The sequence below is a fragment of the Corythoichthys intestinalis genome, chromosome 14 (genome assembly GCF_030265065.1).
Source record: "Corythoichthys intestinalis isolate RoL2023-P3 chromosome 14, ASM3026506v1, whole genome shotgun sequence".
Lineage (NCBI taxonomy): Eukaryota > Metazoa > Chordata > Actinopteri > Syngnathiformes > Syngnathidae > Corythoichthys > Corythoichthys intestinalis.
The window spans coordinates 13,761,220-13,787,546 of NC_080408.1; the positions used below are offsets into that span (position 1 = coordinate 13,761,220).

At 40.5% G+C, this 26,327-nt stretch overlaps 1 protein-coding gene and 4 non-coding genes across 6 annotated transcripts in view; all 5 read left to right on the forward strand.

Moving 5' to 3' along the window:
• Positions 1-3,658: 3,658 nt before the first annotated feature.
• Positions 3,659-26,327, forward strand: part of LOC130929472 (uncharacterized) — a 29,346-nt gene continuing 6,677 nt past the window's right edge. Inside the window, exons 1-3 of one of the 2 annotated variants that reach the window (XM_057856620.1) lie at positions 3,659-5,258; positions 8,204-8,849; positions 25,641-25,801. In XM_057856620.1, the coding sequence (XP_057712603.1) occupies positions 4,269-5,258; positions 8,204-8,731 (1,518 nt within the window). In that variant the 5' untranslated portion in view covers positions 3,659-4,268 and the 3' untranslated portion in view covers positions 8,732-8,849; positions 25,641-25,801. Of the gene's footprint in view, positions 5,259-8,203; positions 8,850-25,640; positions 26,194-26,327 lie in introns of those variants that run through there. The other variant, XM_057856619.1, reaches the window with a different exon arrangement.
• Positions 15,874-15,961, forward strand: trnay-gua (transfer RNA tyrosine (anticodon GUA)). The gene is given in 2 exon segments: positions 15,874-15,910; positions 15,926-15,961. It is a non-coding gene; the product is annotated as a tRNA-Tyr (tRNA).
• On the forward strand, positions 16,688-16,775 carry trnay-gua (transfer RNA tyrosine (anticodon GUA)). The gene is given in 2 exon segments: positions 16,688-16,724; positions 16,740-16,775. It is a non-coding gene; the product is annotated as a tRNA-Tyr (tRNA).
• Positions 17,213-17,300, forward strand: trnay-gua (transfer RNA tyrosine (anticodon GUA)). The gene is given in 2 exon segments: positions 17,213-17,249; positions 17,265-17,300. It is a non-coding gene; the product is annotated as a tRNA-Tyr (tRNA).
• trnay-gua (transfer RNA tyrosine (anticodon GUA)) lies at positions 20,161-20,249 on the forward strand. Its single transcript is given in 2 exon segments — positions 20,161-20,197; positions 20,214-20,249. It is a non-coding gene; the product is annotated as a tRNA-Tyr (tRNA).

Genomic DNA, 26,327 nt, shown 5'->3' on the forward strand with positions numbered 1-26,327 from the left:
AAACGCGCGCACTCCTTACGTGAAACAAGGAGTGCTCGGCGAGCCTTTGGTTGCATTGCAAAGCTGCGAAAACAAAAAAGCAGGCCTTATCCACACCGGGGCAGACCAGAGCGCAGCATACACACTTGCCTGTATTTGCCAGCAGATTGAATTTGGTGAGTAATGGTTTCAATCGTTTTCACATTTTGCGATATAAAAAAGTTATTGCCATTCGTTGCAGCTTGCGTTGAACACTGCCAGAGCTAGCCAAATCTCCCATGAAAAAAAATAGCTCCCGTTAAATTGGCGTCAAGCTTGTGTATTTAGTGGTAATATAAACGAAGAAACACACTGTTGAGTCAAATTAAGCGGCATGCTCTCGGATTGAGGGGTCGCCTCGCATCGCATCGCTCCCGTCGTCCGCCTTAGACGCGTTATTTTCAGCTGGGACTTGAGCTGACGGCCGGTGTCGGCACAACACCGGCCCGACGAGTGGTGGGAATGACTCTTGCTTCTTAAAGCTTTTCAGAAATACAGGGATCCCTCGTTTTTTGCGGTTAATAGGGACCAGAACCTGCCGCAATAAGTGAAAACCGCGAAGTAGCGCCCCCCCATTTTTTTTTGTGTGTGTTCAATGTATTTATTCAGATTTTACATTGGAAAAAAGATACATATATATATAAGACATGTTTTTTTCACTTTTTTCACCAAAGTATCATTTATAAATGGTTTTCAAGCACTTCAAAATGTAAGAATTATGATAAGTTTTAAACATGTTACTGCCCCACCGAATTATTTTAAAACAAGAATAAAGTAGTAAGAAAATGCTTGGCTTTATTAAATGCTTCATACTGAGTCTACTCAAACCCTCTCAGGCTTTGTTAAACGGTGATTGACACATGTGCAAAGTTTTTTCTTTTTATATATATTTTTTGTTTGAAGCAACTGATTTGACTGAATAATAAAAACACAAATGTCCTAGCCAAAATGTGGCCCAAACGCAAAACAACATTACTTCAATGGAAAAATTTGTTTCAATCAAGAAAAATAGTTTTCAAATGCTTTTTTTTTGTCTCAAATTTATTTTGCAATCAAAAAATTTTTTTTTTATTGAAGTGACTTTTGGGATTAAAAGTATAACTGCATTTTGATTGAAGCAACTTTGTTTTTGATAGAAGTAACTTTGTTTTTTGATTGAATAATAAAAACACAAATCTACCTCCATCGTTATTGAGAGAGAAAGAAATTAAGAAAGCTTTAAAACTAAAAGCCACCGGGGAGTCTTTTTTAAAAATTTTTTTTAAATATTTATATTTCATTACATAGACATGCCTCGTAGGGAAAGGAGATTGAGGGATAAAAAAAGGAGTTGGATGAGGCTGCTAAAGGCAGCGGATACCTCATCAGCTGGGTGAATAGCAGACCTGGTAAGAACAGGTTTGCAAGGATAGTCGGGTATTAAATACAATTATAAACACATTACAATGTTATTTTTCTATAAGATTTTATGTCATTGCTTTATTAATCAATAGGTGCTAGAGTTGTTAAGTATGGATAATAATGAAATAATAGTTTTGAGAAAACTGTGCTGTTGGTGGCTCAGTGACCATCTGATGTGGTTTGTTCTCAAATGAACAAGTTGAGGAAGGAAGTTTTGATGCAGAGGTTGAAGGAAGAAAAGAGCTAGACTGACTGAGTCACAGCCAGAAAGTGTTGATGACAGTTTTGATTTCTATTCACTGTTGCCCCCTCCCAATTAAAGTATGTCACAGTCGCAGCCAATTATTATCTAAAGCTGGTTAAAATTGACGTTATGTTGTTTTAAGGTGTATTAAATACTTGTTCATGTGCCCCTTTTGATCTACGAGCACCCGCCCCTCCACCGGTCTCTGCACGGCCCTGCTGAAACACAATGTGGGTCGACAGAGCTCAATATTTTGTTGGGGTGTAAAGTGTACTGGAACATATTTCCTCCACACCCTTCTCACCTTTTTAACCCCTGACCCATTTTCATGCCTGTAATATGGCACATTGGAGTTTGATATACTAATGTTGCATCTTTCAGAACCATTCATACTAGGGTTGTTCCGATCATGTTTTTTTGCTCCCGATCCGATCCCAATCGTTTTAGTTTGAGTATCTGCCAATCCCGATATTTCCCCATCCGATTGCTTTTTTTTTGGTTGCTCCCGATTCAATTTCAATCAGTCCCGATAATTTTTCCCGATCATATACATTTTGGCAATGCATTAAGAAAAAAATGAATAAAACTCGGACGAATACATACATTCAACATACAGTACATAAGTACTGTATTTGTTTATTATGACAATAAATCCTCAAGATGGCATTTACATTATTAACATTCTTTCTGTGAGAGGGATCCACGTAAGAAAGACTTGTAATTCTTAAAGGATAAATGTGACTTTGTATATTGTGACTAAATATTGCCATCTAGTGTATTTGTTGAGTTTTCAGTAAATGATACTGTAGCCATTTAACTGTTCTGTCCAAATGCATGATGGGAAGTGCAACCATGACTGTGCGTAGTGGCACCAATTGATATATCTTCTCTGCGTTGGGAAATAACATAGGGTGTTAAGTAAAAGATCAACTACTACCTTTCTTCCCCACATTGCTTCCCACGATATTTCTAATTGTTGAGAAAGGGATAGTAAGTCTTTAGCCAATAAAAAAAAAGCTCCAAAGGCTGCCAAAATTCACTCTACTTATTTTACGCTGCCTTTTAGCTCTATATATAGGTAAAACGGTGCCATTATAGATTGAACGCGACAATGCGTGAGTGGGTCGTGCAGCGCATACGTTAATTGCGTTAAATATTTTAACGTGGTTAATTTTTAAAAAATTAATTACCGCCGTTAACGCGATAAATTTGATAGCCCAACTTTAAGCCAAAACTAAAGACTCTGGATGAGTGTAAGACATTTTGTCTGTAACGTTAAATACAATTAGAAAACGATTAAAAAAAAAAAAAAAATTAAAAAAAGGCATGTCCGATATTTTTTTGTCGATTCCGATACTTTGAAAATGGAGTGATCGGACATCTTTGATTCATACTGTACAATTTAGTCCAGTAGTTCTTCTAACAATGCATGAAATTTCTGAAAATACTTTAATTTTATTGTTACTGTTAAAACTTAAAGTTCTTGACGATTAAACAATCATTTGTGTGCTCTGCAGGCTGAAGGTCTCCACTAGCATATTTCTAATCAACAAAAAGCTGCTTTCTACCGGTAAAACTTTAGACTATGCGTGATTCCGTATCTAATTAATAGGCCCTGATATAAACAACAAATCAAAACTCGGGCTCCGAGGATCGATGCATATGGAGCTCATGAATAGACCTACTAAATTTCACTGTGATTTGTCCACAAATAATTGAGGAAGAGCTCAAAATGATAGTATACTCACCAACAACAAGTACAAACAACAACAACACGAGTGGCAACTTGACAGGAAATACAAAAGCAGGCTTAATTAATGCATGAGTGGTTTGTGCGAAATGTTCCAAGCAGTGTCAATGTCTCCTTGAGTGAGAGTGCTGCCTAAATCCATGTCGATGTTGTTGGAAACCCCACCTACCCCCTTTTTGCTTCTCTCCTCCCACCCGCTTCCTTACAATCCCCTCCTCTCTTGCTCCGTCTCTGACCAAGGAATCTCGGGCAGCGTTTTAATTGCGTCGTGCATTGCAGGACTTCAGTTGGGATAATGAGTTGGGCTCCTGATTTCAACCCTGTTTCTTAGAGAGGTTCAAAGCCATTTGGAGTCATTACAGCAGGACTTCTGGATTTCACACAGAGACGACAGAGGGGCTACAAAAATCCAGGTACAGCTAACTTTATGTGAGGGACAGTAAGAATAAGCGTAACAAAAACGTGAGAAGGAGGAAAACGAGAAGGAGGAGAGTAGCGGGAAGGGAGACAAGCCGGAATACAGAGAGACAGCGATAGAGAGAGAAAGAGAGAGAGACTCCTGAGGCAGTAAGTGAGGCGGAACAGGGAAGCGTGAGAGGTAGAAAGAAAGACAAGAGAGGGAGGGAAGAAGGGACAAGGAGGAGAGGGGGCGTTCAGAAGAGAAGAAGGAAAAAGTTGAGAGAAGGAAAGAAAGGGAAAGAAAAGGCTAGAGAGGAGAAGTGGGGGGAAACAACAGACAGGAAGGAAGGGGAGGGAGACCACTTGGGAGGAGGGAAAAGAGGTGGTTTGGTCGGGGGGAGCTGAAGAGAACTTTTCTCTTCGGGAGGCACTAGATGAGGAAAACAGAATGAGTGAATGACGGGACTTCACGGAGCCAGGAGAGGTTTTTCGGAGTCTTTTTCCATGCGAGCCTCTTTGGATATGTACACAGAAGGCGTGCAAGCAACTGGACATAGGCGACTTCTCCAGCCCAATGGTACTGTTGGCCCGTGCCCTTGCCAGCGCTGCACCCGCCATGCTGAGCCAGGGTTCCAAGGAGCGTCCGGCAAACAGCCAGACCACCCACATCTGGATGGCCGTAGAGACACTCAGCCTCTTCGTGTTAAAGAGGTGATGGGGAGGACATTCATAGTTGGTCATTGCAGCACTCAGAAAAAGCCCATGTTTCTGGGGCATGACCCTCACAGCCAGTCAGATGACTTGGCCCGACTCAGTCCCCCGTGGGAGTTAAACCCAGCTCAGTGGAGCCACTCGCCGGAGCCTTGCGTGAGACACTGCCAGTCTTTCAGGGAGCAGTGTGACTGTGTGACCACATACAACCACACCAGGGCACACCCCTTTCATGTCCGGATACCGCATCCACTCCCTCATCTACGTGTCAATGGTCAAGCGTATGAATGTGCAATGTTGGCACACTGCGATACATTTGTAAAGAAAGATAAGGATACTTCTTATTGCACCCAGCAAAATGGCCATTTGGATCATCCCTTTTCCATGTTTAACGGGCACTACATGCCAAACCCTGGACCCTCAAAGAAAAGAGAAACTCATCAGGGTTCTGGTGGATCAGTAGAGACTTGTAATGGAGCCATTCAGAAAGCCTTCTTCCCCACGGAAGTTCCACAAAAGCATTTGCACCGAGACAAACAGAATGGGCTTTGCGTCCGAAGTCGAGTTGTTATCAGCTCAGAAGCGTCTGTTGCTAGCCAGCATAATTGCCAAGGTTCGGATTTGACAGAGCATCCAAGGGGGCAGGATTCGGTGCGTGATCAGATCCGACAAGTGGTGACAGATCTGGAGGACGTCTTGGGTGGCTTGAAGCAAGTTCACGTGGAGATGAAAGAGGTAGGCGTCTTTAGTGGAGGTTTTGTCCAAACTTTTTTTAATAGACATTTAGGTCCACAAATACCCAAACAGATGAAATCACACACAGTAACAGTACAGTTCATTGCCAGTTTGTTAACACACGGTCGATCTGATGATTAAAAAATAAAAATAAAAAAAAGTACATACAGTGGGGCAAATAAGTATTTAGTCAGCCACCAATTGTGCAAGTTCTCCTACTTTTACTTTTATATTAGAGAGGCCTGTAATTATCAACATGGGTAAACCTCAACCATGAGATACAGAATGTGGGGAAAAAACCCAGAAAATCACATTGTTTGATTTTAAAGATTTTAAAGAATTTATTTCCAAATTAGAGTGGAAAATAAGCATTTGGTCACCTACAAACAAGCAAGATTTCTGGCTGTCTATCTTCTTCTAACGAGGCTCCACTCGTTACCTCTATTAATGGCACCTGTTTTAACTCATTATCGGTATAAAAGACACACGTCCAAAACTTCATTCAGTCACATTCCAAAGTCCACTATGGCCGACACCAAAGAGCTGTCGAAGGACAACAGAGACAAAATTGTAGACCTGCACCAGGCTGGGAAGACTGAATCAGCAATAGGTAAAACGCTTGGTATAAAGAAATCAACTGTGGGAGCAATTATTAGAAAATGGAAGGCATACAAGAGCACTGATAATATCCCTCGATCTGGGGCTCCATGCAAGATCTCACCCCGTGGCGTCAAAATGATAACAAGAACGGTGAGCAAAAATCCCAGAACCACACGGGGGGACCTAGTGAATGACATACAGACAGCTGGGACCACAGTAACAAAGGCTACTATCAGTAACACAATGCGCCGCCAGGGACTCAAATCCTGCACTGCCAGACGTGTCCCCCTGCTGAAGCCAGTACACGTCCAGACCCGTCTGCGGTTCACTAGAGAGCATTTGAATGATCCAGAAGAGGACTGGGAGAATGTGTTATGGTCAGATGAAACCAAAATAGAACTTTTTGGTAGAAACACAGGTTCTCATGTTTGGAGGAGAAAGAATACTGAATTGCATCCGAAGAACACCATACCTACTGTGAAGCATGGGGGTGGAAACATCATGCTTTGGGGCTGTTTTTCTGCAAAGGGACCAGGACGACTGATGTGTGTAAAGGAAAGAATGAATGGGGCCATGTATCGAGAGAATTTGTGTGAAAATCTCCTTCCATCAGCAAGGGCATTGAAGATGAGATGTGGCTGGGTCTGTCAGCATGACAATGATCCCAAACACACAGCCAGGGCAACAAAGGAGTGGCTTTGTAAGAAGCATTTCAAGGTCCTGGAGTGGCCTAGCCAGTCTCCAGATCTCAACCCTATAGAAAATCTGTGGAGGGAGTTGTAAGTCCGTGTTGCCCAACGACAGCCCCAAAACATCACTGCCCTAGAGGAGATCTGCATGGAGGAATCGCCCAAAATACCAGCAACAGTGTGTGAAAAGCTTGTGAAGAGTTACAGAAAACGGTTGTCCTCCGTTATTGCCAACAAAGGGTATATAACAAAGTATTGAGATGAACTTTTGGTATCGACCAAATGCTTATTTTCCACCATGATTTGGAAATAAATTATTTAAAAATCAAACAATGTGATTTTCTGTGTTTTTTTCCACGTTCTGTCTCTCATGGTTAAAGTTTACCCCTGTTGATAATTACAGGGAGAACTTGCACAATTAGTGGTTGATTAATACTTATTTGCCCCACTGTATCTACAAACAAATTGTACTTACTAGCAAAGCATTATAGCCAGGGGTGCACATAAGTGGTCCGCATGCGCGCATGCGTACTGGACGTAGACAAACGCGCTGGCCCTCAACGGCTTCCATACGCTTTTGCGTACCGATGGCTGACCACTGTATTTGCGGCGCACACGAGAAAACAACTTCTCAAAATGTCGAAGAGGCAGGCTACACTGAGTAATTACTTCCGTGTTCCCCCACCCCCGTCAAAAGACAGACAGATGACAGAGACGTCACCGGAGCTACCGAAAAAAAGGCCTTTTGCTGAAAAGTGGCTACAGGAGGTACCATGGCTAGAAGCAAATGATGCTCGCACGGAAATGCGGTATAAAATGTGCCGTGAGAATCCCAATGTCGCCGATAAAAGCAGTGCATTTTATGTAGGGTCAAAGAATTTCAGCCATCCAAACTTTGAAAAGCACGAAAAAAAACAGAGCATGTGGCAATTAAGCAAACTATTGATGTCAAACAGGACCCCACTCGCCCTATGGACAAGTGGCGGAATAGGGCGGAATAAAGGTAATGAACAGCGACATGCACTGACAAACGTGTTTTTGCTCGCATTTTACAAAGCTAAACATGCACGTTCAATGAGGTTTTATGAGGAGGACATCCCACTTTTAAAAAGGCTTGGAGTTAATGTGGGAGCCGCATAATGCCCTTTATTTTGAATTGGTGCTTTTATGTTTATTTCTTTACATTTCACTTCAAAGTAATGGCAATTTTGTTGTGCCAGTTGATGTTAATCAAGCATTAATTGTTAATATAATTAATTAAAGTTAATTGGCTCTAAGTAAAGCTTGTCATAAATTTATCGCATCAGGCCTCAAGCTCAATGAGGACCAAGTCACATCTTCAGGTCCTCCTCTAAGAACCTGGGCAAAAAAATTATGTGCACCCCTGATTATAGCATATACCTGGTCACAGTTTCCTTGAAAGAAAATAACATAGTTTGGGGGAATTCTTGTCCATTTACATAAATCATTTGTGAGGTTAGTGGTCAGTGAAAACCAGTCATGCCAGAACAGAAAAGGAACTTCCCCAGGAAGCTGCAAATCCAAATGTCCAGTACTTTCCCAACAGAAACATTACAAACACTTTTGTTGAACTGTAAGGTTCTAAAAGATTCAGAATATCAGTACAGCTCTATAAGATATATTTTTTTCCACCAGGTAATTGAGCAGATTGATCATCTCACAGCTAATATGGACCTTGGCGAGAAGCCGAAAAGCATCACTTGTGGTTCATCAGGCAAAGTTCACGTCGCTGTTCAGACCGCTGCTCTTGGAGGCGAATTTGCAATGTCTCCTCCGTCCAGTCGCAAGTCCATCTTGGTCAACTGTTCGAGGCGTTCAGATGAGGACCGCATCATCCTGAAAACAAATTCTCCGTCCCCTGTTCACATGGCGTCAGTAGTCAAAACCCGCTGTTTCACCCCACCTGGTCACACTAAGGACCACACACACATAAATGGGCATCCGCCTATACCGTACCCTGACCACAAAGCAGAACACCAGGAGTCCCATTCTCAGAACTTAAACCCTGAAGTCATCATCAGGAACAGCACAACGATGTACGCGAGGACACTAAAGCCTCCGTTGTACCCGCAGAATGGTCGATGCAACAAGGACTCACAGCCATCTAGCAAAGTAGGAAAGACCCCTGCCTGGAGAGGCCGCCAAAACGACAGCGTTGTATGAAGAAAGGGAGAGGTGGTGGCAGCAGTGGTCTGCCCCTGTTGCATAAGGCACCTGAAACGTGATACCCTGTGGCAGCGAGTAGAGGTCAACGTCAGACCAAGGAGAGGGACAACTTATGGTAAGTTCACAAACAACAGGACTCCTTTCTTAGTCTTGAGATGTGGACTTTCAATGGGGTTTACTGGACTATATCCATCACGTCATAGTTATAAAAAACATCAATATTATACAAAACACAATTGTGACACATCAGCTGGAAACTTTCAGAACCAATATTTATCTAACCTGACTAGGGTTGGGAATCGAGTATTGAGCATCGATGGGAACTGGTTCTACCACTCCGATGCTCCCGGAATCGTTCGAATTTTAAAATTTCGATTCCAGGTTTCGATGCCCTGACCGCCGAGTGAAAAAAAATGCACAAGTTTAAAGACTGATATTTATATATAATTTAAAATTAGCCCTGTGAGTAGTTCATATAATTTTAAAAATCCACGAGAATTTAAGACTGTAATATAAACCATGCAATTTTTTTTATCTTTTGCTTTTAGAATCGGTTTTACAAAAAGGAAATCATTATTTTGCCTCATCTACAATAAATTATAATCAAAGGATGAATTTATACTCACACTTCGTTGTAGCTCCCAGCTAAGATAGTGCGTAGCGGCTCACAATTACCTTACCCCTTAGGGCTGTCAAAATTATCGCGTTAACCAGCGGTAATTAATTTTTTAAAATTAATCCCGTTAAAATATTTGACGCAATTAACGCACAAATGCCCCGCTCAAACAGATTAAAATGACAATAAAGTGAAAGGAGTACTTGTTGTGTTTTTCGGAGTTTTGCCGCCCTCTGCTGCCGCTTGGGTGCGACTGATTTATAGGCTTCAGCACCAATGAGCATTGTGTAAGTAATTATTGACATCAACAATGGCGGGCTACTAGTTTATTTTTTTGATTGATGAAAACATGAAGAGGGGTTTTAATCTAAAATTTCTATAACTTGTACTAAAATTTATCTTTTAAGAACTACAAGTCTTTCTATCCAGGGATCGCTTTAACAGAATGTTAATAATGGTAATGCCATCTTGTGGATTTATTGTTATAATAAAGAAATACAGTACTTATGTACCGTATGTTGAGTGTATACTGTATATCCATCTTGTGTCTTATCTTTCCATTCCAACAATAATTTACAGAAAAATATGGCATATTTTATAGATGGTTTGAATTGCGATTAATTGCGATTAATTCCGATTAATTAATTTTTAAGCTGTAATTAACTCGATTAAAAATTTTAACCGTTTGACACCCCTAGTTTTTTTTTTAAATGATCAGTTTGTCCCTAATACTCAATCGTATCAATGTGCAAGTTTTTTTTCACGTACTTCTCTGCTGTCCAGAACGCTCACGCTTACTGCCTGAGAAGGCAGATATCCCGCTGCTAATCTGGTCTGGGTTTTACAAGTTGCTTTTTTGTTTGTTTGTTTGTTTGTTTGATATTCTGCACCAGGTTAGCCAATTAGTGGGAGCTAAATAACATGTAAAAATGCCTGCAGCATAAGACACTCTAAAACATAGGCAAAACAATATCTGTAAATGTTTTCTCCGTGAGCTTTTGAAAAATAAACACCTTTCTGAAAGTGCACTCCTGAGGAAAGACACTTCATCATATTCAAGTTCAAAAACTGATATGAAGTTAAAAATAGCTCTGTGAGAAATTCATAGCAAATTTGATTGAAAGTTCATATAGTCAAACAAATAATCGAGAAGTTAAGAAATTACTATAAACTATGCATTTTTTACCCTGCCTATTCATAGAATCGGAATCGAGAATTGTTCGGAACCAGAATCGAAACGTGGAATCGTCATCGTAACCGGAATAGTTCAATTTCAAAAGATGCCCAACCCCAAACATGACAAACCATAAAATTAAATACATCCAAGATAGGCATGTTATTGCATGTGTTGCTGTATGCAGGTTACACAGGTAAACAGATTAGCTTTGAGCATCGTGCACGGAGCATCGATGGAATCCGGGACTAACACTCCGATTCTCACGGAACCATTGAATTTTAAAATTTCGATTCCAAGTTTCGATGCTTTGACCGCCGACCGGGAAAAATAGCTGCCGAACACCACGAAAAAGAAGCCACATGAAGTGTGTGTTTGTGCAATGCAACTTGATTTCAATCGTAGACACTGTGCGGTGGCGCTCAAAAGTTTGGCTCAACTTCACGAAGAAAAATGACCAGTCAGCTCAGTACAACATTTGCAACACAGCTATATCATGCAAAGGTTGCTGCACAACCAATATGATTAAACACCTCCGGCTTCATGGAATACAAGCGCCGAGTATTGCATAGCTGAGTGCCACGTATTTGACACGGTGCGCTGGCCCTCTAACCAGTCAGAACTTGGTAAGTAAAACAATTACGTCTATCTTCTGCTGCCCCCGCGACCTGACCCCGGATTAAGCGGTAAATGATGGATGGACTGATAGAATAGTACGAGAATAAGTCTTATTATTACGTCGAGCTAATGTGGCTATATAAGCAGCTACATTGCCTTAAATCAACAGTATTAAAACCATCTTTTGTTTTTAGAATCGGTTTTACAAATAAGGGAATCATTATTTTGCCTCATGTACAGCAAATTATAATCAAAAGAAGAATTTATACCAACACTTCGTCGTAGCTCCCAGCTAAGATATATGTATGTAAAGTGCGTAGCGGCTCACAACTACCTTACCTCTACGTAATATTTGCGACTTTTTCTCGTAGCAATAGTATAACTAATTTCGTAGTCATTTAAAAAAAAAATTTTAATTATCAATTTGGCCCTAATACTCCATCGTATCAACCAGCATCATTAAGTTTTTTTCACATACTTCACTGCTGTCCAGAACGCTCACGCTTACTGCCTGAGAAGGCTGATATGATCATTTTCCTCAACAAAAACTTTGATTTTATACTGTACCCGCTGCTAATCTGGAATGGGTTGAACAAAGAGTTTTTTTGTTTGTTTGTTTGTTTGATATTCTGCACCAGGTTAGCCCATTAGTGAGAGCTCAATAACATGTAAAAATGCCTGCAGCATAAGACACTCTAAAACATAGGCAAAAGAATATGTGTAAATGTTTTCTCCGTGAGCTTTTGAAAAATATATTTACATACAAATTAAAAATAGCCCTGTGAGAAATTAATAGCAAATTTGATTGAAAGTTGATATAATCAAAAAAATATTCAAGAAGTTAAAGTGTATGTCAACACCTGGGGAAATGCTCATATTCCATCATTTATCCATAAACTCATGCCTTTTGGATTCATATCATGTCACTTCGTGTAATTACACACATCGCAACACCATGAAAATGAGAGAAATTTGGGTCAATTTCAAGCTAAAAAGACCCGCCCCCGAGATCCCAGAAATCTGGCAGATAGAGTGCGTGACATCAAAACAAGGAAACAACCGGCTCAGTGCTTTAGTACTGAATGGCGGCGATGATGGCGGACAATTACGTTTCTAGTTGCAGCGACGAATCCGACGTAACGAACATTCTTCTAATGGTGACGAGGAGAGTTATGAACCTTTCTTTGGTGTTTTGGGTTATCAATTTGAGCCCAAACGAAAGCCGATGCAGCCTAATGAAAGGATCATTGAGGGGAGCAATCACACTGATGAAACACCGGCGGCAACAGAATCACCGAATGGTTTGTTTTGCATTTCTTTTTGTGAAGCTGATACACCGTGACCGCAAAATAAAGTAATGTATAGAATAATTATCATTTAATATGCTATCATCGGTTTCGCTCTGCCAACCGACACAAATATGAATGGGATTAGAGCAGGGGTCCCCAACCTTTTTTGCACCACGGACCGGTGTGATTTGGGTCTTTTTTTCACGGACCGGTGTCCCTCTTTTATATTCAGTTGGACTCTCAATGTTATCCAATGGTGCTAAAAAACTATTTACATCACAAACATACATGTGCAACACAGAAATGGCGTAAATTAACGCTTAACGACACGGCAAAGTCGTTAAGTGAGAGGGCTACGTGCAGTTGTTGTGTGCGCCAAACATGGCAAACGTAAGTTAATATTCCTTTCTTTAAAGACAGTTTGTAGTGTGTACTTAGGAATCGCTGCATTCGCGGTCCTTTTTAACGTTACGCGCATGCCAACTTTGTCAGAACACCGGCAATGTGCGGCAGAAAAATACAGCAAATATAAAATAGCATTTGTTTTTAGCCCCGTCGTGTTAAGTGCAGGGAAAAAATACAACTCACCCGGTGAATCAGTGGGAGGGCTGAGTTTGTTTCGTTGAGACGAGATGGGAGAGTGAGAGAAGCTAGCATCAAGCTAGCGATGTTGGAAATTGTAGCACAGTATTCAGCGCGCTCCAAGCGATGTCGGGATATTCCGAAATGACTTTAATCCAGAACTTCGGTAGAGTTGTTGTCTCAAATGTACGTTTAAGTCGCCGTGATTTGCGATCTCTACAAGCTGATATTCCTGTTCCACAGACATGCTCGAATCACTCGATTTATTCACATACGGGTCACGAATTCACTCCTTCGCAGTTCGTGGGTCTTTAGTGATTGGGAAGTAGCATAAATTTTGTTTTCTTTGAGGTTGTAGGCACATCTTCTGGCTCGTCAAGTTCCCGTTTCCCTGTAAAATTGCTAAATTAGCCCTCTTAGCACTGACAAACTTTACTCATTGTCTGCGTAGTCCAGCTCTTTTTCTCGCGTTCGGGAACTCATGGGTACTACATTGCGACAAATGGCTATTTGTAAACCACATAGCATGACAGGTTTGAACCATTTTAGCGATTTTTTGATAAAACACGAACGCAACTCTCTCGTCGATAAACAACGATGGCACCTGCCTCGACCTTTTGTTTCCTTGTTATGACGTCTCCGCCCCATTCGGCTGTTTCCGGAACACTTTCAGAAATATTCGTCATTTTTAATAATTGCTCATTAATGTGATTGATTTTTTTGTTAACTTTATCAATATTTGTTATCTTGGCACATAACGGTTCTATTGATGTCTCACATCCCCTTTGCGTTTTCATACCCTTTAAGAAATTAATATAAACTATGCCATTTTTTTTACCCTGCCTATTAAAAAAAATCAGAATCGAGAATCGTTTGGAACCGGAATCGAAACATGGAATCGGAACCGTTTAAATTCAAATGATGTCCAACCCTACTTTGGCTACTTTGGCTGTAACAGGTTTTGCTCTGAACAACTGATAAAAGTAAGGCAAATTCTAAGCATAATCGAAGTGAAAGAAACAGTCCAATTTATAATATTATTTATGTCATACTACTACTTCTTGAAGGCCCAGAGAAGGTTAGAACTTAGAAGATTAGAGGTTAGAAGGTTAGATTGACATGATAGCATATACAGTAGAGGCTGAAATGGAAAAAGTAATCTAGCATTCACATAAATGTATTGAAAGAAGGGAAGCTAAATGAAACGTTACAAAATGAAGACAATAAACTGTTTGGATGGAATTGATGACAACTAAATTCAAATATTTTGTGATGTTGGAGTTCTGTCTAGCAGCGCTTATTCCCTTAGAGCTTTACAGTGTTGATGTTACCAGTGACGTTGATCTTGTTTACAGGAAGCTTACTCATAGTCAGGAACTGAATTGCCACTCTCTTGCCTGTGACTAAAAAGGGTGTTTTATGTGTTTTTGATCTTTATGTGTGCGTGTGTAGTCTTTGTGTGGGTAGCAGGGAGGGCAGTGTGTCTGCATTTGTTGTTGTCACATGCCTTCCCAGTCCACGCTGTGAAAGCAGTCTAGTTTAGACAAGGCAAAACAATTTAGAATACAGTAATTTAGGGGGAAAAAAACAAAGTTTTAACTATTTTGTGTGTAGTTTTTCCCCAGTGCTCTTGATAATGAAAATATAAATAGTGAAGATCTTCCAGTAATTGTCATCCTCCCCCTCAAATGCAACGTATGAGCAGTTTGGCCACCTCTTAAAAAGTGCGTGTCGTTATGAATGTCTGCTTTTTTGAGACTTTCAAGCCGGCAGGTAATTACATTTGATGTTTTTGGCCATTCAGCAATAAAATCCGGGGACACAAGGCAGATAAAATCGTGAAACGCAGACTTTTTTTTGCAGTGTGCATTAGTCATGCCTGAATTGAGAGCTGGCGGCAGCTGAGATGCACATTTTGGCACAAGTAGACCTTAGTGGCCAATTGCCTGAAGTCATGTGACACAACAGCGTCGTCATATTTACGAAATGATCAAAGATTGACTCAAAATTGCTATCATTATCCCATCGCCAACTTTTCTTCTCATTGTGATTACCCATTACATCACTGAGAAAGCCCCTGTAGACAGTCAAATGTTCCCAAATTAAAAAAAGACCACCTTTTACAGATGTTTTGGGAGTCTTCCTGTACTTCCCTCTTGTGCAGACTATGTGAAACTGCAGTGTATTTTTCTTTTTGGGCAAGCACAGTCTGGTTTTAATCATAAAACTCCCTGGCCACCTGCCATATGGAGTGAGGCGAGCGCTTGGTATACTTGTGGCCTCCATGCAAACCCCAATGCGCCTACTACACCGCAAAGAGAGGACACAAACATGTTTAGCTCCGAAGAGTTTATTAACTTTGATGAGAATTTAATTTGTTCTTAAAGGAGACATACAGTATTATGCAATAGTTTTCTCTGGCTAATATGTATAGGTTAGAGGTTCTCGCACTGGAATTCTGGGACCCCTTTAGAAAGCAAACTCCACTCATATCGCCATATGCCATGGACACTGCTAGAAATCACATATGAATTGTTAAATTTCAAAAAAATGCTAAGAGGTCTGTTAAAACATCCTTTGATAGCTCAGTTGGTAGAGCGGCGGACTGTAGGAGATAAGTGCTGATGTCCTTAGGTCTCTGGCTGAAAGAAGCATTTTGCGTTGTTTCGGCTGCCCAAAAACTATGTTTTTTAAATAAATGGTGTCGCACTGAGATCTAGCCAACAGCCAATCACAGCAAAAGTTTACAAATGATTCACTCAGCAGCATATTAACTCACTCACTGCCATTGACAAGGCTAGAAATCAAATACCATGTCCTCTTACATTTAAAAAAAATGCTCATATTTTTGGAAAAATTACCTTCGATAGCTCAGTTGGTAGAACGGAGTACTGTAGGAGATCAATGCTGATATCCTTAGGTCGCTGGTTCAAGTCCGGCTCGAAGGAGTGTTTTGCGTTGTTTCGTCTTTGCAAAAACGATGTTTTTTAAGTAAATGGTGTCGCACTGAGATCTAGCCAACAGCCAATCAGAGCAAATGTTTAAAAGTGATCCACTCAGCAGCATATTAACTCACTCACCATTGACAAGGCTAGCAATCATATACCATGTCTTCCTAAATTTCGAAAGAATGCTCATTTTTGTGGAAATACCTTCGATAGCTCAGTTGGTAGAGCGGAGGACCCTAGGAGAAAAATGCTGCGTTTGTATGATAAATGGTTGTCCACTGAGATATAGCCAACAGTCAATCAGAGCAAACGTTTAAAAATGATTCACTCAGCAGCATTTTAACTCAGTCACTGCCATTAACAAGGCTTGAAATCAAATATCGTGAATTTTTAAATTTTGAAAAAATGCTCATTATTCTATAAAACAGACCTCCGATAGCTCAGTTGAAAGAACGGAGGACTCTAGGTGATAAATGCTGATATTCTGAGGTGGTGTTTCAAGTCCGCCTCGAAGGAACATTTGGCGTTGTTTTGGCTTTAGAAAAACTATATTTGTATGAAAAATGGTTGCCCGCTGAGATCTAGCCAACAGCCAATAAGAGTAAACGTTTTAAAAATGATCCACTCAGCAGCATATTAACTCAGTCACTGCCATTGACACGGCAAGAAATCAAATACCATGTCTTCTTAAATTTCGAAAAAAATGCTCATTCCTTGGTAAAAAGACCTTCGATAGTTCAGTTGGAAGAGCGGAGGACTGTAGGAGAAAAATGCTGTTATCCTTAGGCCGCTGGTTCAAGTCTGGCTCGAAGGAACATTTGTCGTTGTTTTGGCTTTGCAAAGACTACGTTTGTATGATAAATGGCTGTCCACTGAGATATAGCCAACAGTCAATCAGAGCAACTTTTAAAAATGATTCACTCAGCAGCATATTAACTCAGTCACTGCCATTAATAAGGCTTGAATTCAAATATCTGAAATTTTGAAAAAATGTTCATTATTCTGTAAAACAGACCTTCAATACCTCAGTTGGTAGAGCGGAGGACTGTAGGTGACAAATGCTGATATTTTGAGGCGGTGCTTCAAGTCTGGCTCGAAGGAACATTTGGCCAACAGCCAATACAAGTAAACGTTTTAAAAATGATCCACTCAGAGGCATATTAACTCAGTCAATGCCATTGACACGGCTGGAAATCAAATACCATGTCTTCTTAAATTTCGAAAAAAAATGCTCAGTGGTTGGTGAAAAGACCTTCGATAGCTCAGTTGGTAGAGCGGAGGACTGTAGGAGAAAAATGCTGATATCCTTAGGTTGCTGGTTCAAGTCTGGCTCGAAGGAACATTTGGCTTTGCAAAGACTACGTTTGTATGATAAATGGCTGTCCACTGAGATATAGCCAACAGTCTATCAGAGCAAACATTTAAAAATGATTCACTCAGCAGCATATTAACTTAGTCACTGCCATTAATGATGCTTGAAATCAAATATCGTGAATTTTTAAATTTAGAAAAAAATGCTCATTATTCTCCAAAGCAGACCTCTGATAGCTCAGTTGGTAGAGCGGAGGACTGTAGGTGATAAATGCTGATATTTAGAGGCGGCGGTTCAAGTCCAGCTCGAAGGAATGTTTGGCGTTGTTTTGGCTTTAGAAAAACTATATTTGTATGAAAAATGGTTGCCCGCTGAGATCTAGCCAACAGCCAATCAGAGCAAACGTTTAAAAATGATTCACTCCGCAGCATATTAACTCACTCACTGCCATTGACAAGGCTGCAAATCAAATACCATGTCTTCTTAAATTTCGAAAAAAATGCTCATTGTTTGGTAAAAAGACCTTTGTTAGCTCAGTTGATAGAGTGGAGGACTGTTGAAGATAAATGCTGGTTGCCGGCTCGAAGGAGCGTTTCGCGTTGTTTCGTCTTTGCAAAAACTATGTTTTCTGATCTAGCCAACAACCAATCAGAGCAAACATTTACAAATGATTCGTTCATCCAAATATTAACTCACTCACTGCCATTAACACTGCTAGAGAGCAAATACCATGTCTTTTTAAATTTCGAAAAAATGCTGCCATCTGCTCAAAACAGTTCTTTGATAGCTCAGGTGGTCAAGCAGAGGACTGTTGGAAGTAAATGCAGATATCTTTAGGTTGCTGGTTCACGTCTAGCTCAAAGGAGAGTTTTGGCTTTGCAAAAACCATGTTTTTTAAGTAAATGGTGTCGCACTGAGAGCTTGCCAACAGCCAATCAGAGCAAACGTTTACAAATGATTCACTCAGCAGCATATTAACTCACACACTGCCACTGACAAGGCTAGAAATCAAATACCATGTCTCCTTAAATTTCGAAAAACTCTGCACATTTGTGTAAAATAGCTCAGTTGGTAGAGCGGAGGACTGTAGAAGATAAATGCTGGTATCCTTAGGTCGCTGGTTCAAGTCCGGCTCGAAGGAGTGTTTTGCGTTGTTTCGGGTGCGCAAAAACTATACATTTTAAGTAAATGGTGTCGCACTGAGATCTAGCCAACAGCCAATCAGAACAAACGTTTAAAAATGATCCACTCAGCAGCATATTAAAGGGTATGTAGCGGCAAAGGGGGTGTGGGACATCAATAGAACCGTTATGTGCCAAGATAACAAATATTGATAAAGTTAACAAAAAAATCAATCACATGAATGAGCAATTATCGAAAATAGATCGAAAATGACGAACATTCCCGAAAGTGTTCCGGAAACAGCCGAATGGGGTGGGGACGTCACGACAAGTGATTGACAGTCGAGGCGGAGCCAGGTGCCATTGTTTTTTAACGACGAAAGAGTAGCGTTGGGGTTTGTTTGATGAAAACATCACAAAAATGGTTCAAAACTGCTGTGCTATGTGGTGTACAAATAGTTATTTATCGGAATATAGTATCCATGAGTTCCCGAACGCGAAAAAAAAAAGCTGGACTACGCAGACAATGGGTAAAGTTCGTCCGTGCAAAGAGGGCTAATTTTCTAGACACAGCCTCCGGCATACTTTTCTGTGGTGCGCATTTTCCACCTGAAAGCTTCTCGAACTATGGACAAGTGAAATCGGATTTTACTAAAAGATTGCTGCTCAAAGGAGATGCGGTGCCGACCATACACGCGCAGCCACCTAAATGTCCCGAGATATCAAGAAAGAGGACGATGACTAGCAAAGGAGGCTAAGGCTAAGCAAAGGAGGGGAGCAGCCAAGCTCGAAATGGCCAGAGTGAGTACTCTTTTATAATAAAAAAATGTCACGCATTGGATACAGGACTGGACACATGTATAAATGATCGTTCGTAAAATATATAGAACAAATCCTCTGATCCCATTCATATTTGTGTCTGTTGGGAGAGCGAAAAGCTATGATAGCGCAATAAATGATAATTATTCTATGCATTCCTTTATTTTGCAGTCACGGTGTATCAGCTTCACAAAAAGAAATGCAAAACAAATCATTGGTGTTTCCCACACGATCTGCTGCCGATGTTTCATCAGTGTCATTGCTCCCCTCAATGACCGTTTCATTACGCTGCATTGGCGTTCGTTTGGGCTCAAATTGGTAATGTAAAACACAGATTAAAGCTTCGTAACTCTCCTCGTCACCATTAGATGAACATTCGTTACGTCCTTCTACGTCGGATTCGTCGCTGAAAATAGAAACGAAATTGTCTGCCATCATCGCCGCCATTCAGTATTAAAGCACTGAGCCTTTTTCTTGTTGAAGAAACAATTCTGAATTCTCTTTTATTGACAACGAGGGGTGTTTCATGAGGGAACCAGGAATATGTGGAGGACGAACACAATGCATCAGCATAAACAGCTCAAAACACCCCTAATTCTCCCCTCACTAGAAGGAATTATATTGATGCAGACAGGCGCTGCCCCCCTAGTGGCCGGTGGCACTCTCTTCACTTGTCGTGACGTCACGCACACAATCTGCCAGATCTCGGGCGCCGGTCGTTTTAGCTTGACAATCGAGCCAAATTTCTCTCATTTTCTTGTGTGTAATTGCACGAAGTGGCATGATATGAATACAAAAGGCATGCGTTTATGGATAAATGATGGAATATTAACATTTTCCCAGGGCATGACATACCCTTTAACTTTCTCACTGCCATTGACAAGACTAGCAATCAAGTACCATGTCTTCTGCAATTTCGAAAAAATGCTCACATCTGTGTAGAATGACCTTCGATAGCTCAGTTGGTAGAGCAGAGGACTGTAGATAGAAAAATGCTGATATCCTTAGGTCGCTGGTTCAAGTCCGGCTCGAAGGAGTGTTTCGGGTGCGCAAAAACTATGTATTTTAAGTAAATAGTGTCGCACTGAGATCTAGCCAACAGCCAATCAGAACAAACGTTTAAAAATGATCCACTCAGCAGCATTTTAACTTTCTCACTGCCATTGACAAGACTACCGATCAAGTACCATGTCTTCTGCAATTTCAAAAAAATGCTCGCATCTTTGTAGAAAGACCTTCGATGGCTTAGTTGGTAGAGCGGAGGACTGTAGGAGGAAAAATACAGATGTCGCTGGTTCAACTCCGGCTTGAAGGAAAATTTGGTGTTGTTTCGGCTTTGCAAAAACTATATTTGTATGATAAATGGTTGCCCACTGAGATCTAGCCAACAGCCAATCAGAGCAAACATTTGAAAGTGATCCACTCAGCAGCGTTTTCACTCACTCACTAAAAGAGCTACGTATACAAGTATAACACCATTGACAAGGCTAGCATTCATATGCCATGTCTTCTTAAATTTCGAAAAAATACTCAAATTTTTGTCGAAAGACCTTCGATTGCTCAGTTGGTAGAGCGGAGGACTCTAGGCGATAAATGCTGATGTCCTTAGGTCGCTGGTTCAAATCCGGCTCGAAGGAACATTTGGCATTGTTTAGGCTTTAGAAAAACTATATTTGTATGATAAATGGTTGCCCGCTGAGATCTAGCCAACAGCCAATCAGAGTTAATGTTTATTAATGATTCACTCAGCAGCATATTAACTCACTCACTGCCATTGACACTGCTAGAAATCAAGTAGCATGAATTTTTAATTTTGAAAATATGCTCCCATGTGTATGAAATAATCCTGCAATAGCTCATTTGGTAGAGCGCCGGACTGCAGGAGAATAATGCTGATATTTTTAGATCGCTGGTTCAAGTCTGGCTTAAAGGAACATTTTGAATTGTTTTGGCTTTGCAAAAACTATATTTGTATGATAAATTTAGCCAACAGCCAATCAGAGCAAAAGTTTACAAATGATTCCCTCAGCAGCATTTTAACTCACTCACTGTTATTGACAAGGCTAGCAATCAAATACCTTGTTTTCTTAAATTTCGAAAAAATGCTCAAACACTTGTAAAAAGGCCTTCGATAGCTCAGTTGGTTGAGCGTTTTGCGTTGTTTCGTCTTTGCAAAAACTATGTTTTTTCTGTAAACGGTGTCGCACTGAGATCTAGCCAACAGCCAATCAGAGCAAAAGTTTCCAAATGAGTCGCTCAGCAGCATTTTAACTCACTGTCATTGACAAGGTTAGCAATCAAATACCATGTCCATACCATGGGGATTTGGGTAAATGGTTGCCCACTGAGATGTAGCCACTCACTCGGCGATTGGTAAGTGGCATAGAAAATGAATAGATCTCCACCGCATCATTTTATCATATCCTACCATAGGTTGAAGAACCTGACGTATGGTTGGCTAGATGTAATGTATGGTCAGGTTCTCCAGACATACATTTTTTTTTAATACACATGTCACATGTTTTTCATACAGTAGATCCCCTTTAAAGTGTCATCCGGCCTCTCTTGGTGCAAGTGATGCTGTTGACATTTGAAAGATATGAATTTCAAGGATTAGTCACCTTGAGTGGGTCTGATGTTAAATGGCTGGCACAACAGATTGGGTGTTATGTGAATCAACCACACATACATTATTCATTATGGAATCCAATTATAGTGAAAAATCAAATGTTAAGCGAGCCCAGTAAAATTCTATATTTGTCTGAAGTGTCATGGAAAAATTAGCCACTATGTAATGCTGTATGTCAAGATCAAACCACCTCTGTTTTCCACAGTTATTTGTTAAACCCTAATTAATACAAGGCACATTTCTAGGAGCCCCACAAAACAAAATTATTGCAAAAAACAAAAATACTGAAAACATGATATGGCCTTCATTTCCTGCACTCACAAATGTACTTGAAATATGAAGTATTATCAGAGGTCCTTAGCCTTGCTCATTTGCTATTGTAATTGTTGCTGTCTGTAAGTTGACTGTATACTTGAGCTCTTCATGATGTTGATTGAATAGTTCTGAAATTGTGCACAATGCTTTTGCTGCGTCACTTTCTTATCATCATTCTGAAGCAACCAATCCATTATACAGTACTTTTTTTTAGTCTAGGCCCCATTTTTGGTTCATGTTCAGGTGTGAAGGTCTAACACAAGGGCGTAGGTTTGCGTATGGACGGTAGGGACATAACACTACCAACTTTTCAGGATGCTGAAATTGTCCCCACCAACTTTTAAGCAACCTGATTTGCATTTTATAATGAGTTCAGTTATATAGGTAATTTAAAATGCCTTCCCATATGTTGTAAGGATACAATTGACCCGACCATTATTAAGTGAATTATTTTCATTATGCTCACACTTATATTTACCTCTTTTTCACTCCTGAATGTGCTAGTCCATTTTTGAGTGGCTGATGACTTGAACCCCCCCCCCACACACACACACACACACTGACCCGAAGTAAATATAACACGTCGCCAACATGCCGTCTCATCCTCCCCCTTCAAAGAGGTGGGGAATTAGTTTTTTTTTCAGTCAGCAGCAGCCACTACACGTAATGTAAAAAGACGTCAATGTTAATGAGGTAAGGGACACACCACTAATTTTGCTACTGAAATTTTGCTACAACCTGCATCAGAGTTTGCATAACATTAAACTTTGTGAATTTGCTAACCTGCAAAACTCGAGTTGGAAGCTGCTTAGAGAGAAGTGCCCTCCACTTTTGTATGTATTTTCTGCTGTTAACGTTAATTCAACTGTGAGAAATGTAGTGAACCGAGGTTTACCCCCTTTTACCCAATTTTCATTTTTGTTTTGTTAATGTGGTCTTAAAGCAACACTTGGTAACTTTTCAGTTTTGGTCGATTTTAGCGACGCTCGTTGACAAAAGTGATAGTTTTTTGAAGACTGCGTTTCCCATGAGGACCAGCACATGAGCGCATAGTGTCTTCCTATGAGGACAGAAAATAATTGAGAAACACTGGTACAACTCAATACAGATTTATTTTGCAATGATCAGTTAGCCTATCAATTAGGGGTGTAATGGTACACAAAAACCTCGCTTCAGTACGTACCTTGGTTTTGAGGTCACGGTTCGGTTCATTTTCGGTACAGCAAGAAAACAAAATATAAATGTGCTAGTTGTTTATTACACACCTTTGTGCTTTCAACAATAGGAACATTAGCCTATACAAAGCTAGAATTCTGCTCAAAAAGTAGCGGGTATTTAAAGATAATCCAACAACAATTTGTCTTTCAGACCCCGCGAATTGATCAGCTTTCTTTCTGAAATAAGTAAAAAGAAGTCCTGTGCTAAAGAGAAAAGCAATCCCAATGACAAAGATTTTAACATGTATTTTACAAATGAAATGACTCAATGAATCATTTTTTTTTCTTATGAACGGTTTTCAAAATCTTTTTTGGTGGATTTTCTCAAGTTAAAGCGCCGCACAGAAATTAATAAATTTAATTGTGTAAGCAGGATCTTTGTATTATTCTTATTATTTAATTACAGGTGTTTTAGCTCATTTCAATATATTTTATTTAAATGGGCTATTATTTATTTTATTATGTGTTTATATTATACAAATGTGATGTAGTATTCATTTATATTGTATATTTTATGTTGTATAACTTTAGTTCCTATGTGAATATTAGTTCCTACTTGTTTTGTTGTGGTAGGAGGGTTTTGTATTGAGCACGGGGCCGAGTTGGTTATTATTTTAGCAGAGAAGACAGCAGTAAATCAACAAAGACAAGTCAACTGTGCCCTGATCTACCACTCAAGAGATCTGATGGACTCAAAAAGTGGGTTACGATTGCATATTAGGGGCAGTTTATATGGAGACTCTGCGACACAAAGACGCAATGACTGAGTTGCGGACTCGCCTCGCGTGCATATGGTGTCGGCGAAACGAAAAATTCTGAATCCTGCTTCCAAAGTGGAAGAATCCGATTTCGAGGGTCGCAGCGCGTTCATATGAATGAAAACCGCCTTCGCTTCGATGACGTAGGCACTCGCACCCGCACCCGTACGTCACTTTGGGCATGCGCAGTCTCAGCTACTAAACATTCACAACAACAAACATGGCGGAACTTTGGCTTGTCCTTTGTGTAGTGCGCCAAATGTTTGCGTTGTTGTACCTTTTGAGGCAGCTTTATAATCCAACGTTGCGCGTAGTAAAAGTTCTACTTCCTCATCCATCCAAACCAAAAAACGCGTGGCGGTGGTCGCCATGGCTTTCAGTGTGCGGATACGCTGTTTCCGGTCTGTGGAGGTTGTTGTCAAGGAAGTGCGTCATTGGCTGCCCCCTTGTAAAACTACACTGCCCACTAGGGCCTGGCATTAATACTACATCGTTTTCACGCGGAATTGCGACATCGTTCGAATGGAAACGGAAACATGGAACCATATAGATGCTAATGTGAAATTTTTCGTCTTCTCGGAGAGTCCCCGTGTAAACTGCCCCTACGTTTGAAAATCGACCGGATCCACCGTATTTTTACACGAGTGACTTCCGGTCTGCCCGATTCTAGCTACCGGTAGTAGTATTGATGCAGGAGGGTGGCGTCTCGCGTCAAATAATAAACTCTGCCGTTCTTTTCGCGTGTGTCATGTTTAGCCGCTTCTGGGACGCGTCTAACACGTGGCCGCACTGCGACGGGTGTGCATTGGCTGATTGACTTTAACGCCCACGTTTCACTGCGTTCTCACAGCGGCCACGTTGTCGCGCCGTTGACGTTTCTGGGTTATACTGTCCTACCGTTTTGGTTCTCATTATAGTAGAGAAGATGGAGTAAATATAATTTACACAAAGAAACTGTAACCCGATCGACTCACAGCCTCGAAAAGTAAGGGTTACATTACGTCAGAAACTCGTTCGGTACGCCTCCGTTCCGAACTGAAGACCACGTACCGAAGCGTTTCAATACAAATACATGTACTGTTACACCCTTACTATAAATTAATTAGGTTCATATTTGTGAGAAATGTCGCCTTGACCCCCCGTTTACCCAATCTGTTTGGTCTTATTAATGACCTGTCCCCAGCAAAAAGTGTACATGCATGTTATGCTGTTATATCGTCCCTACCAATGTTGAGCCCAAACCTACACCCTTGGTCTAACAGTTTCATTGATATGTGCAGAGACTACCTATTGATACTTTGATTACAAAAAAACATACTGCACTTACAAGTACAAAGAAAAAAATGGCCTGTTTTTCAGTTTCGAAAGAGATGATGAACACATTCCTTTTCGGGACTGTGCTATCATTACTTAAAGAGAAAATCCTTGTACAGTTTGATTTCATAAAAAAAGCTGTGAACACACAAAGGTGACTCATTTCTGTTTCTCTTTTGTGGATGTCTTTCCAGGAGGACAAGCAGTGGAACGACGCCTCGGGGCGGGCATATTTCTGAATGGAAAACTCCCCCTGTGAAAGCCGTATGAATCCGGGGGTGGAGCTGCTAAATAAATTGACGTATAAACTGCAAACAAACAAGCACAAAGAAGATATGCGCTGATTCTCAGCAGGGTATGTGCCCACGGCCAGCATTAGTGGCAAAAACACGCCACGTCATGTCAAGCTTTTGCAAAGGAAGAAATTGAAGTATCAATTTTCCATACACTGTGAGAACTGAACTTGGATAGAATGACAATTTAACCAGAAAATTGAAAAACAACTTGAATGAAATGCAAGATCTCCAACGATGTAGTCGTCTGTTGGATATTGGAGATTAGTGGGATTATATTACTGGACTATTAAATAAAGGGTTTTCAAACACAACAAAATAATTTGCAATAAATTATTGAAGTTGTATCACGTGTTGAATGTGATTGCCTTATTTGTAGCTCATTCCTTGTCATAGGCTACAATTCTCCTTATCTTGTCTGTTGGCAGAAATAGTTACCGGAGACAGTGGTGTTAACAGGATGCCAGGTGTGGCTGGGCATTAGTCTTACCTGGGGGGGGGGCAAAAAAAAAAAAAAAAAAAAAAAAAAAGCTACAATGCTCAAGTAGGTCAAAATCCAGCGTAGGGCTACTGCACCTTAAAACATGT